This window comes from Asparagus officinalis, chromosome 10 (genome assembly GCF_001876935.1).
Source record: "Asparagus officinalis chromosome 10, Aspof.V1, whole genome shotgun sequence".
Taxonomy (NCBI): Eukaryota; Viridiplantae; Streptophyta; class Magnoliopsida; order Asparagales; family Asparagaceae; genus Asparagus; species Asparagus officinalis.
In genome coordinates, this window is record NC_033803.1 from 731,949 (window position 1) to 745,300 (window position 13,352).

Genomic DNA, 13,352 nt, shown 5'->3' on the forward strand with positions numbered 1-13,352 from the left:
CAGCAAGTAAAGCTCTCTCAGTTTCAGACAGCTGCCAATTTTACAAAACAAAATAAACAAATAAACCCTGCCATAAACAAAATCAATGAAACAAACCTCCACAAATTTTCAAAACCTATATGTTTTGAATTTTATTCCAAAAAAAAGACTCATTTCAAACTTAATTTTAAAAACCAACTCAGTTGGCTAAAACTGGGTCGGTTTTTGAAAAAAAAAATTCCTTAACTTCAAGGGAGTTGAAGTCCCGTGAAGTTTTTTATATAACAAAACTTGATGGGACTTCAACTCCCGTGAAGTTTAGGAACTTTTTTTTTCAAAAACTGGGTCTAATAAAACTTCACGGGACTTCAACTCCACTGAAGTTTGGATTTTTTTTTTCCAAAAACTGATCCAGTTTCAGCCCAACTGGATCGGTTTTTAAAATTAAGTTTGAAACGGATCTTTTTTGAGAATTTTTTGACAAACATGTTGGTTTTAAAAATTTGTCCAACAAACCTCTTTCTCTCTCTCTCTTAAAAAAAAAGAAGAAGAAAATCACAAAATGAAAATTTTGAAAATCTTCACACATCTCTATTAATAACAGCAGTATCACTTAGCATCGAACCTCTCAATCGCTTCATCCCAAAAGTTAATTCTTTTTAAAGAAGAAAGGGCAAAAAAAAAAAAAAAAAAAAACCATATTAAAACCTCCTCCTCTATAAAAAAAACCCCCCCCTCTCTCTCTCTCTCTCTCTCTCTCTATATCTCAGACAAAAGAATCAGAAAAAATGGTGACTGAATCCCTTCTCTCCCATTTCTGCTGCTGCTCCCTGGGCTTTGTCTGAGCTGAGGGGAACTGCGTCTTCACTGTTCTATTTCCTTTCTCAGCCTTTTTTTTTCGGGAGGCCGGGGAACAGGATAAAGTTAAGGAAAGCCCGAGGCACAGATGAACAGCAGTGCGGCCGCGGCGGCGGTCGGGGTTGGTACCGGCCGCCTTCACGGCGTCGCAATGGCAGGAGCTCGAGCACCAAGCTCTGATTTTAGTACATGATGGCGGGGGTCCCGGTCCCTCACAGCTACTGATCCCCATCAAGAGGAGCTTTGAAGCCGCAATGGCCTCCCGATTCTATCTTCATCCTGCTCGTAATTAATCTCTTCTTCTTTCAATAAGTTTTTATCTCCTTCATGGTTTTTTTTTTTTTTTTTTTTGCCCCTGCTGGCTTTGTGTGCATTTGCTCAGTTCTGGATTTTTTTTTTTCGCCTTCAGGTTTTGTTGCTTGCGTTCTTTTACGTTTGATCTGGGCTATAGGTCTTTCTGGGAGATTTAATGATGTTTATTAGTGATTTTTTTTTGGGTAAAAATGTATTCTTTTCCTTCTTTTTTTAACTGTATATGCTGTTGTTTCAGCTTTATGTCCCCAAGATTGATTTTTTAATTGCTGTTGTAATAGTTTAACCGTTTATTACTTGATCAATAATTTTTTTTTGGGAAGAAAAAGGTACCTTCTGCCGTAGTAGTTCTTTTATTTTTTTATTACGAGTTTCTAGTTAAAAAACCCATTCCAAACCATCACTTTTGACAGAGAACAGGTCCAAACTTAATTAAAAAAAAAAATTAAAATCTTCAGTGACATCAATAAATCTAAAATGAAGAAAATGGTCCTCTAATCTTCGAAGACACCGACATATTTGAGGTTTCTACGAGACCGAAAATATACGATCGGCCTTTTTTTTTTTCCATTTATATGGAAAAAAAACTGATCTTTTTTGTTTTATGTTTACAGTGGGGTACTGTTCTTTATATGGAAAGAAGATTGATCCGGAGCCTGGACGTTGCCGGAGAACAGACGGCAAGAAATGGCGGTGCTCGAAGGACGCCCACCCGGACTCCAAGTACTGCGAGCGGCACATGCACAGAGGCCGCAACCGTTCAAGAAAGCCTGTGGAATCTCAGCCCTCCCACTCCTCCTCCTCCTCCTCCTCCGCTCTCACCGCACCTCGCCCCCCCGCCCCGGGCCACCGGAGCCCCGGGTGCTTCCGGAACCTCACCGACGTCGGTAACGTCGGCGTTGGGTCGTCTCATCAGCTTCAGTTGGATTCCGGCTCCTACGGGATGAGCAGTAGGGATTTCAGGTCCTCTTTTTTTTTTTTGCCTCGCATTCTCCGTCTTGTTTTTTTTTTTAAATTTTTTTTTCGTTCCGCTGTTAGTAAATGAATATTTGGTTAGGAGGCAGAACTTCAGTGAAGGTCCCTCGGATATCGGTGACATCCGCCGAAGTATTGTATATGGTTAAATATGTCTGGACTCATTGCTCGAACATGGGTTAATTCTCTCGGCCAACTCGGGTCCGAGTGAGATAGCTAGACCATGCAACACAACATTTCTTCGTATATAAGAGTTTAATGAAACAATTCATAAACGTACGGGCACATAGGACCCCAGACAAAAGTAGGAGGCACAACTATGTAACGCAATGTTGTCAAACAAAATGACAAAATAGCCTGATGACTGGGGCTAAGGAAACAACAGACAACATTTCCTGCTCCTGGCTCTCACCTGAGTGCTATTGAAATTTTCAGTACCTCTGTCATGCTCTTTGGAATTGATTTTAGTGCAATCTTAGGTGCCGCGAAATTAGTACGTTTTCGACGAAATTGATTAGGCTAAATGGGGGAAGAGATCAAAGTAGTAGTTTTTTTTTTCCTACTGTAAGATGTCAAGATACGGGGAAAGTATTGCAGGAGTTTAAGCTAGTTGTGGTCGTGTGATGTTTTGAGAGGAATTTCTGCATATTCTGAGCTCTGAATCCCATGTCAAAGGATTGGGGCACATTGCATAAGAAATTCCAAAAACTGGGCTTCCTCCTATAAAATATTAGAACATTGGCTTGATCCCTGCAGTCCTGCTGAGGTGCAGTTTGCTCCCTTTAGATTAGTTGCAGTTCTCTGAAGAGGCTTGCACGAAAATTGTGTTCTGGCCTAGCTGCAGGCAGTCTGACATAATAAAGAAGTACAAACTTTTTCTGGTCTTTATATCTGCTGGTGCTGGTTGCTGTCTTAACTTACCAAATGTTTTCCTTCAGGTCCTCTTCCAGGTCACCGCTCTTGCAGAGAGAACACTATGATATGTTTGATTATTACCTGACTTGGAAATTTCTGAATATTTGTTAAAGATAATGCTCTACACAAAAAAAAAATCTTTATTTTCCGTGTTATTGTTAGAATGGCGTATTAGTTCTCAAATCTCTAGCAAACAAAAGTGCGAGTTGATGTTCTAAATTCTAATATTTCTGTCATAAGAAAATAGGAGTCCCTTCGGTATAGAGCATTAATAAGCCTCGCCCTTCACATTATTGCTTACTGCCACTACTAGAGCTGCGATCTGCCTAATTTATTGTAACCAGTAAAACATTATGGTAATGCTTAACTTAATTCTATGAATCACACTTTAAGAGTTCTGGTTGCTGTATTCTTATACAGAATGATGTTAGATTTCATAGGATGAGATTTATAGCTTATGACTAGTAGCATCACTAGGAAAGTTATCAACGTGGTGAAAATACTAAATGGCCTAAAACAAAGTAACCATTAAATAATTAGATGATATCTAATGAACTCATGGGGTTTTCGTTATAATTAGATGATATCTAATGAACATATGCAGTTTTCGTTATTGCCTTCAGTCTCGTTTTTTTTCCGTTCCCATCTTTCCAACAGGTTAATAGATTGTTCCTTCTAGTTTTTGAATTGTTGTAAGTTACGCCATTCACTTTGGTTACATGCTAACCAGCTAATTTTTGTGCACACTTTCTACATGTCGCATCCTACTGAAATGTCTGTTTAGAAATTTTCATGTGCACTTAATTTGTACTTAATTTTCGTGTGCATTTAGTTTAGTAAATTACAGGTTGCCTGTCAGCAGAGCAAATACGTGTTTAGATCAAAAGCAAAATTTTGACTTTCCATTATTAAACTTCCGTAGAATCTCCCTAACCTAAAATCACAGGTACCCATATGGAGTTAAATCTAACACAGATGAGCACTGTTTCTTCTCCGAAAGTTCCAGAACTTCAACGGGCCTTGGCATAGACTCTTCCCTCAACAACTCATGGAATCTGATGCCATCTCAAATCTCCTCATATCCAATCTCAAAGGAAAACGCCGAGTCTCTTCTTCAGCGCAATTACCCTCAATACCACTCAGTCGAAGATATCAGTCACGTAACCTTAAGCTCACTCTCAAAACCTCAGCAACAACAGCAGCACTTATTCTTTGGAAGTGAGTTTTGTTCCTCAAATCCTGTGAAGCACGAATCCCAGTCTCTTCGACCATTCTTTGACGAATGGCCAAAAACTAGGGATTCTTGGTCTCATCTTGAGGACGATCGATCCGCTTTCTCGACAACCCAGCTCTCAATGTCCATTCCTATGGCCTCATCTGATTTCTCGACTACTAGCTCTCGATCTCCAAATGGTACGTCTCAGTCTCGAATGTCTCTTGGAACTTGTAATTTCAATGAGTAAAAATCAACTAATTTTTCTTTAATATATTTTTTTTCCAGATGATTGATGATACGGTTCGTGGTTTGATCAGGGTTGAATCATGTTGCTAGCTCATTCAGATTGAACTAGTTGATGCTGTTCCTGCATGTGGTTTTATGTTTTGAGTTATTTGTTTGACAGTTAAAAAACTTGGGTTGTTTCCGATTGAAATGTATGTTGTATGCAAGTTTCAATCTATCTGCACGCTGGAAAATAAAATTTCATGAGATTTCTTCGGTGCACATCCAGTAGTTATAACTGGTCGAATGTTTGAGAGCTATTTTACTGGATAGTTGTTGCACCAAAGAAACACGTAGATAATTGCCTTGTTTTCTGCTGCAAGCATTTGTTCCTCTCTTTATTCTCTGAAGTGCAATAGTATCATGTGAACCCAAAGTGGGCCCGGCAGTAAACCCCACGGAGCTTGAACAGGGGAAAGTGAGCTGTTCTCCAATGATATTTGGGGCCCATATTTGATCCATGACTGTATTTCTGTCATGCTCTGTGCGTCTTAATGATATCGAAATAGGGGTCTCAGGTTGTCCTCTTGGCAGACAGGTTGGGAGCTGTAGGAAAGTGAGACCAGGAATCAAATATATAAATGCTGTTACTTTTTCCAGGATTTTTTTTTTATGTTAGTGGCTGTTTGGTTCAATTTCTTTAAAAAAAAGGAAAAGGAAAAGTATTCAAAAATTGATTTTCATGTATTTCTATAAAAAATTATAGATAAAGTTTATAGAAATTTAAAAAGCGGTATTTTCTTATTTTTTTGGGAAAAATGTGTTAAGGCCCCCAAAAAATAAAGTGATTGTGACCAGTGCTCCCGTATTATTTTTTGTGTGACAAAACCCCCGATACATGAAATAGTTATGTTTCAGCCCCTATTTTCTTTTCCAGGATAATACAGTGAGATTTATTTACGAATACCCTAAAATGCCCTCAACTCATTCTCCCAAAACTTGCCCGTCCTCTCTCTCTTCTCACGCTCAAACCACCTTAAAGCTCCGTCTTCCCATACTTAGCAGATGCTAAAGAGGGGATTGATCTGAAATTGGAAGAAGAAATGGAAGCGGGAGGAGGAGATGTGTCGGGGGTATCGTATTTCTTGATCGCAGTCTGTTTTGCTCTTGGCTTCCCCGTCGCTAGGTTCCTCTTGGATCACCTCTTCTTCAAGCTCTCTTTCTTTATTATTATCATCATTACTTTAATCTTTCCTTTTTCTTTTTAAAAAGAAATCTTGGACCTCATATCGAACTCCTTTGTGAAATCCTGAGGGGAGATAGAGAGGGAGGGAGAGAGGCCTAACCTATTGTGACATACTATTGGGTTCGGGCCAACTTACAGTATCACAAATTGGGTCTGGGCCAACTTACAGTATCACAGATCTGTTCCCCCCTAATTTTATGTTGCCCATTTATTTATTACAATCATTCTCAAAACAATTCATGATCTGGACTTCTCATGTTTTATTATTATTGTGCACTTCCCTCTCAACCTTTCTAATGTAAATTGGAAAAGTATAATATTAGATGTGAATACTTCTTCCTTATGCTCCTCCTGCATTAATAAGAGTGGACAAAATCATCTTAACTTTAGAAAACATCTAAACGCAATTCTACATAATGGGTGTCTAGAATAAACTATAAACAAAGTTGGAAACATACGAATCAATATTAGATTAGGGCCTGTTCGTTTGCCTAAAGAAAAGAGGGAAATCAAAGAAATGGAAAACTATTAAAATGAAGAATTGTTTTTGGAGTGTTTGGTTGGCTAAAAAAGAAGGAAATCAAAGAAATGAAATTGAAATGATGTTAGTTGTCACCTTATTATTGGATGATGTTTGTGATTTTTTAAGAAAACTAGTTTTGGAGTGTTCGGTTAGCGAAAAAAATAAGGAAATGAATTATAAGAAACCTATTTCCTGTAGTTTCTTGTTTTCTTTTGTTCGGTTCATTCTTAAAAATAAGAAATGAAATGAGATGAGATGAGTTGTCATTGTATTATTGGGTGATGTGAAGAAAGAGTAAGAAAAGTGTTTTCATAACTTTTTGGGATGAAAATGAAGAAATGAAATGTTAATGAGATGAGGTTAATTGTTATAATATTTTATTGGATGATGTGAGTGATTTGAAATGATGAGAAGAGATGAGTTGAGTGATGTTTGGATGAAAATAATATTTTATTAGATGTGATTGATGAGTTGTTAGATGAAAATAATATTTTATTAGATGTGATGGATGAGTGGTTAGATGAAAATCATATTTTATTAGATGATGTGGATGAGTTGTTGGATGGAAATAATATTTTATTGGATGTTGTGGGTGAGTTTTAGGGATGAAAATGGAGGAAATTGTGAGTTTTGAGATTTTCACCATTTCCATTTCCATTTCTTGGTTTTTAGAAAACAAACGAACAGGCCCTTAATCGCATCATCATTTGGGAATTTATTTGTCAAAGTCATTTATTAGAAACTAACATATCAAAGGCGATTATTATGAATTAATAATCTCTCCTCATTCAGCTTTCGCGTGAGTTTCACGCGCTCTCTGCATTATTACGCCTTTACCCAAAACTACGCATCCTGCATCAAATTCTGACATTGCCTCTTCGATGAACTGGCATTTCCTCAAACAACTTCCACGCAAAAAAAAAAAAAAAAAAGGAACCCTTCAAAAAATAAAAATAAAAAAAATCAGAGATCCGACTGCAGAGGGATCCCAACACTGAGACTGAAGACGAAGAAGAAGGAGATGGGCTGGGGATGGAAGCTTTACGAGGGGAGCGTGGTGGTGGGCTCCCTTTCGTTGTTGGGCTGGGCCGGGCTCTGGTTCTTGAACCGGCGATTGTACAAGGAGTACGAGGAGAAGCGGGCCTCGGTTCAGATCCTCTTCAGCGCCGTGTTTGCTTTCTCTTGCAACCTCTTCCAGCTTGTGCTCTTCGAGATCCTTCCCGTTCTCTCCAAACAGTAACCCGATTCTCTCTATTTCGTACATTTTGATTCGAATTTGTGCTAATTGTTTTCCGAATTGAGTTTTTCTAGGGTTTTGAGTTCAGAATTGAGTAAATTGCTAGCAGATTTTGAATTTTGGCGCAGTGGTGAAAAACTGGAGTATTTCGTATGTAAATCACCTAAAAATGGTTTTTTTTCTGGGTTGGCATTCAATATTTCTAGGGGTTGGATTGCAGATCGTCGAATTCTAGAGTTTGGTGGATTCTAGGGTGGGGGATATTGTGTAATGTTGCTTAATTAGAGACCCTTTGATTGCGAGACTGAGGAAGGAGGAGGAGTTGAGTCAGGGATTGAATATTTGCGAAGGGAGCATTGTGGCCGGATGCCTGGCGTGCGGGCTTTGGTTTTTGAAGATCCTCTGCAGCTCTGTGTTTGTGTTCTCTTGTAACCTATTTCAGATCATCCTCTTCGAAGTCCTCCCCTTCCTCTCCAAACAGTAACCCTATTTCCTTAAATCCCCTCTCTCGTGGGTCTCTTTAGATGAGACTTTGTACTAATTTTTTTGCAAATTGTACCGGAAATTAGTTTCTTAGGGTGTTTGTTTAACATATTGTGATTCTTTATAGGGTTTGCAGTCTAAAGTTGAGTCGGTTATGTTATTTGAAGGGTGTTACTAAATTTATAAACAGATTATAAATTTGGGGGCACCTCGTAGGAGACATTCCTGACATTCGTTTTGTTTTTCTCTCTGGGCAGAAATTAGATTCTTCTAGCATCTAAGTTGCAGATTGTCACACTGTAGAGTTTGTTTGATTCTAGGGTGTGGGAGATTATGCACGATCGAGTTATAGGTTATTTGCTCATGGTTTGAGTGATCTGTGTGGATGTGCATTACTGGTCATTTTGTAGTCAATTAGTAGGAGAAGTTTGGTTGTTTCTTAAATTTGGCTCTAATTTTCTAGGAATTCATTCAGGCCCAAAATTTATAGAGTTTGCTTTTGGTTTTATTTTAAAACTCTCTATTCCCGTTTATTTGGTTCTAGAATTAGGGTCTATTGTGATCAAAAGTAATGTAGCATGTCCGTTATGCAGTTATAATTATTGAGCAATTTTTTTTTCTAAAATCAACCAAGGCTTGTTTTATGATGACTGTGTATGCAGTGAATTATTTTAGGTTTAATTGCACTGAATACTTACTTTAGTAAATGCCGATGTCATCATGCAGTGCAAGGTGGGTCAATTGGAAGGTGGATTTGTTCTGCTTGATAATGTTGCTGGTGTTCATCTTGCCTTACTATCATTGCTACTTGTTGCTCCGTGATAGTGGTATGTCATATCTTCTTTCATTGCTTTTATTGCTCATTATTACGTGCTTTGAGGCAATAAATCCTTGCAATAGTATAGTGCAAGAATATATAAACTAGCTGCTAGCTACTTGTGTGTGTGAGAGAGAGAAAGACATCTGATATAACTCTTAGTTTCTTACCTTATGAATAATGACTGAAGCAACAATCTGACAGCTACATGAAGCTTTAAAATGAGAACATTGAAGATACAACTTAATGAAACTTCTAGATATGCGATTGACAAATAAATCCAACTCTATGGACAAAATTAGTTACATTTGACTGGAAGTAACTGAGATTCTGGTTGTTTGGATTATATCATGCCACCAAATGGATGCAATCCTATGCTACACGGGCAGTGGGGGATCCGGAAAGTTTTCCTTTTTTTTGGGGGGTGGGGGGACAAGTATCTATTTTATCTAAAAATTAGAAATAATATTATAAAACGATAGTATTAGATGGAAATGATCTCCATAATCGATACACTTTAATTAGTTTCATTGTATCATATTTGCCTATGATGTGATAGATAAACAAAAGTGAGCATTCTTACTAATAATTTCCTTCATTAATGAAATATAAAAATATATAGTTGCTAATAAAAATTCTCTACAAAATCCAACATTGTGAGTAGATTCTAAAACATTTGGGTATATAACATAAAGAAATACATATTAGAAGCATATTCATAGAACAAAAACCTAGTATGCACTAAGTAATTAATAGAAGATTGTCCTCAAAATGTAATAACATAATATATATGTATATCAAAAGGCATAGAAATCTAGACAATTAGTTTTACAATAATAAAAAAGGCATTTCAATGTGTACTTTTACAATTACTCTCGACAATTTTTCATATTTTCAAAGTAATGCATGATTTTTTCATTGGCAATGCTATCAAACACATCTCTTTCTATCTATGTAACCAAAGTGGGTCCACGCGGAGGTCCGAGTGTTGGTAGCGGTGGCCGGAGGGTCTGATTGGGGCCGGTGCTAATGGGCGTTTGGGCAGAGCAGTGGAGTTAGGGCTTGGATGAAATTTGGGGATTCTGATCTCTGAAGCGTGAAAGAAATAGGAGAGAGGAAGAGAGTTTTAATGCGTTTTGTGTTTTTTTTTGGTTTTGAACTTTTGGGTCTATAATCTACTCGTTTTGGGCTTTAAACATCTGAGTCTATATGTTGATTGGAGAAAATATAAATGGATGTTGTCTTTCAATGGGCCAATTCAAATAGTAAATATAACAATGTGTTTAAATGGGCTGGCTATATGCAAATTATAGAAATTCTAGAGGTGCAACTGCAACCTAGGGGGGGGGGGGGTGCCTGTACACAGGTACGAGTGCGGGTGCAGATATGAGACACGGTAAATCTGTAAAGGTGGGATACATGGACTCGACTATATATATACAATTATACATATTTTTTGTTAGTTTATACAATTATACATATCGAAACTAGTAATTGACATTAGATCTATTTTGTTTTTTATTTGCATGTCATGAAGGAATTTCTATTATTTCTATGTTTCATTTATCCATTAGATTATAAATTGGGAAGACATTCTCTTTTTGACTAGATATCTAAACGACCCTTTAATGACCCGACCTATATTAAGTGAGTTGCAGGAAGTGGACGTGAAGTATCAGATATAAGATATACTCTAAGAAGAGTATGATGAGTGTTTTAAACTAAAAATGTATCATATAATCGAATTCAATTCTGAATAAATGTATGCATATACAAGAGTGCCCAAGGAATGGCAAACAAGTGTCGAAGTAGGCAACACGTTGGACATAGATGCCGGAGCCCAGACGAATGTGTTGGGTAACATAAATGCAATCCAACAATTCATCATAGCTGAAGTACCACCTTCCTTTTCTTATAGCCTCTAAATCCAAAGAAACATCCTGATTAACTCCAAAAGTGTTTTGCCTCCTATATCAATTAGGCATAACTACATAATAGGAAAATTTAGATAACTAAAAGTAATGTTTTAAAAAGCCTCCGCCTAGCCGCCTAAGCGTAAACCTAACCCTAGACGGTACCTAGGCCGCCCACCTAGTGCCTAGGTGATACGTGCTCACTTAGGTTTTGGGATTGCCTAGGGGAGCGTGTGCTCCTTACGCAGACTGCACCATTTAGGTCTTGATCGTGATTTTCGCCGTTATAGCCTCTACATTCTCTTACCTCCTTTAGCCTCTAACTATGAACAACTCCTCCAACCTTTAGCAAAACCTCATCCGCCACCACTTAAACAAAGAAAGAACTTCACCTAGGCGCTAGTTTGACGCCAAAGCTTTCTTTAACATTGATATTTACTATCAGTTATTGTAATTAAAAAGTAAAAAAAAGGAAAATCACCTAGGCCCTACCTAGGCTCTAGGCGTCAGGTCCATTGCCTAGGTGGCCTAGCTCTTTTTGTAACCTTAACTAAAAGATTTAATATATTTCTTACTAATTACATGCTAACTGAATTAATATTTAAAACTAGTCAAACTAATTAAGACTCCAAATCAGCCCACTTGCATATTGAGCTCAAGAAGTCATCTTGTGAGTTGTGTCAGGTGAAGTGGTTTCAGTCAGGTTTTGATTATGTCTTGATCCATATATTCATTTCTTTTTTACAATTTGATAGCTTTTATGTTCTTTCTTCTTTCATTGTGCATGTGTGTTGGGAGGCCAATCTTTTTTAGCTCATAGTTTGCTACTTTGCTGATATGGATTCCTCTTAAATCTTTTAATGGAAGATACTAGCTCAAATATTTGTATAGACTGGTTTGTCCGAGGTTAGGTCTTCAGTCCACTTTAGTTGTCAGTACTTTTCTATGACAGAAATGGGCAAAATCTTTGAGAAAACAAGGATAGATTATCGGGCACCTTCATTGGGGAGGGTAGTAGGAATTGTCACCAGAATCATTGATTTGCAGTCTTAAACAATTAATATATCCTTTCAAATCAAAGAAATGCAGAGTAGACAATGCACTGGGATTCTTATCTCCACAATACTCGCTTCAGTTTTGATAAGCATGTTTTTCCTCCCTTTAACAATTGATATATCCTTTCAAACCAAAGAAATACAGAGTAGACAATGCACTGGGATTCTTGTCTTCACAATACCTGCTTCAGTTTGATAAGCATGTTTTTGCTCTCTTAAGCCTACTTACTTTGCATTGCTGTAGATCATTCAAAAGTTGTTGGATCTTATATTTTTCATGCTTGTCAAACAGAAAGAGTGATTGCTCAGTTTGAGATTAATTTTACTGAACCATTTATACAGTCTTGTCCTTTTACATGTTTTTTCCTAGAGGGACTTTGTTTTCTTCATGCTGCAAGAGATGACGATTCTGTGAATGCAGGTGTGAGAAGAGAACGAGCTGCACTTGGATCAATCTTATTTTTGCTAGCATTTCTGTATGCTTTTTGGCGACTCGGTGTCCACTTTCCTATGCCTTCTCCAGACAAAGGTTATTTTCTTTTCATCTCTTGATTGATGCTTGACATGGATGTCATGCTAGGTCGAAATAAACTGACTGAAGAAAAAATGTATACTGGACCAGGTTATTGATACTTAATAACTGAACTTGTATTGAACCACAAGAAGTTCATGATCATACCAGCTCATAGTCTATTTGCGGGGTGCATGGTCGGTCTTGAATATTATACATTTTAGTTTGAGCTTGTTAATTTAGGTTGAGAGTCTGAGACCTAGTCTGTTGGGAGGCTTGTGGCTTATAGTTTTTCCTACGTTTTGTGATCTTGGCATTACCATGTAGATTAATTGCTATTTGCATTGCTTACGGTTGGTCTATGCTCTTCTTGTGGTTTGAAACCTAGTCTATGTTCCCTGCTGGTTGTTGGTCCTGAAAATTTCACATTATAAGTTGAGCTTTTTTGCTTTGGGCTTGTGGTCATTAGCTTTCCGTAGGTTTTTTTAAATCTTTGGGCCTTGGCTTTATCATTTGGGTTATTGCCTTCTTCTCTTCTGTTGACCTTTTTTGACTGCCATAAACATTACAAGGAGAGCCATTTTCCTTGTTTGATCCTAAAACAGGTCACGTGCAATTAGCATAGTGCCCTATCTGATAAATTGGATTATAGATTTTTTCTATACCTCTCATCGCTTTTGTTTAGTAAGTGTTCTTATCTCTCGGGCGATGATTTTCAGCATTCCTCGTGTAACTGCATACATTCACATGTGCATGCGTGAGTGCTGGAAGATTAAAGTAACATTTTCTTGTTTGCATTATTATTTCTGCTTATTGATAATGGTATTATTAAATTCCTTTTTGCCTTCCGTTTACACATGTATGACAAAGTGGTTGAACAGCGATTTTCGAACTGCACAATACACATTGTTAGAGGGTCATGGAAGTATCTTAGAGTAGTAGTTTATACCCTTGTCATGTTTGCTTACGGTGACATTTTACATCATTCTTTCCTTTGGGAACTAGTTGGTTTGTTTTAATCACCCTTACTTAACCTGTAAATTTTGCAATATGTAACTACCTGTGAAATTTAGATCTTTGAATTTTC

General features: G+C 37.5%; 2 protein-coding genes across 3 annotated transcripts in view; both read left to right on the forward strand.

Moving 5' to 3' along the window:
* On the forward strand, positions 706–4,762 carry LOC109825335 (growth-regulating factor 3-like). Its single transcript, XM_020392180.1, has 4 exons — positions 706–1,122; positions 1,764–2,112; positions 3,986–4,452; positions 4,541–4,762. Exons 1-4 carry the CDS (start codon positions 1,092–1,094, stop codon positions 4,546–4,548), a joined length of 855 nt encoding a protein of 284 aa, XP_020247769.1. The 5' UTR covers positions 706–1,091; the 3' UTR covers positions 4,549–4,762.
* Positions 7,104–13,352, forward strand: part of LOC109825297 (GPCR-type G protein COLD1) — a 28,274-nt gene continuing 22,025 nt past the window's right edge. Inside the window, exons 1-3 of one of the 2 annotated variants that reach the window (XM_020392121.1) lie at positions 7,104–7,485; positions 8,696–8,796; positions 12,176–12,283. In XM_020392121.1, the coding sequence (XP_020247710.1) occupies positions 7,271–7,485; positions 8,696–8,796; positions 12,176–12,283 (424 nt within the window). In that variant the 5' untranslated portion in view covers positions 7,104–7,270. The remainder of the gene's footprint in view (positions 7,486–8,695; positions 8,797–12,175; positions 12,284–13,352) is intronic. The other variant, XM_020392120.1, reaches the window with a different exon arrangement.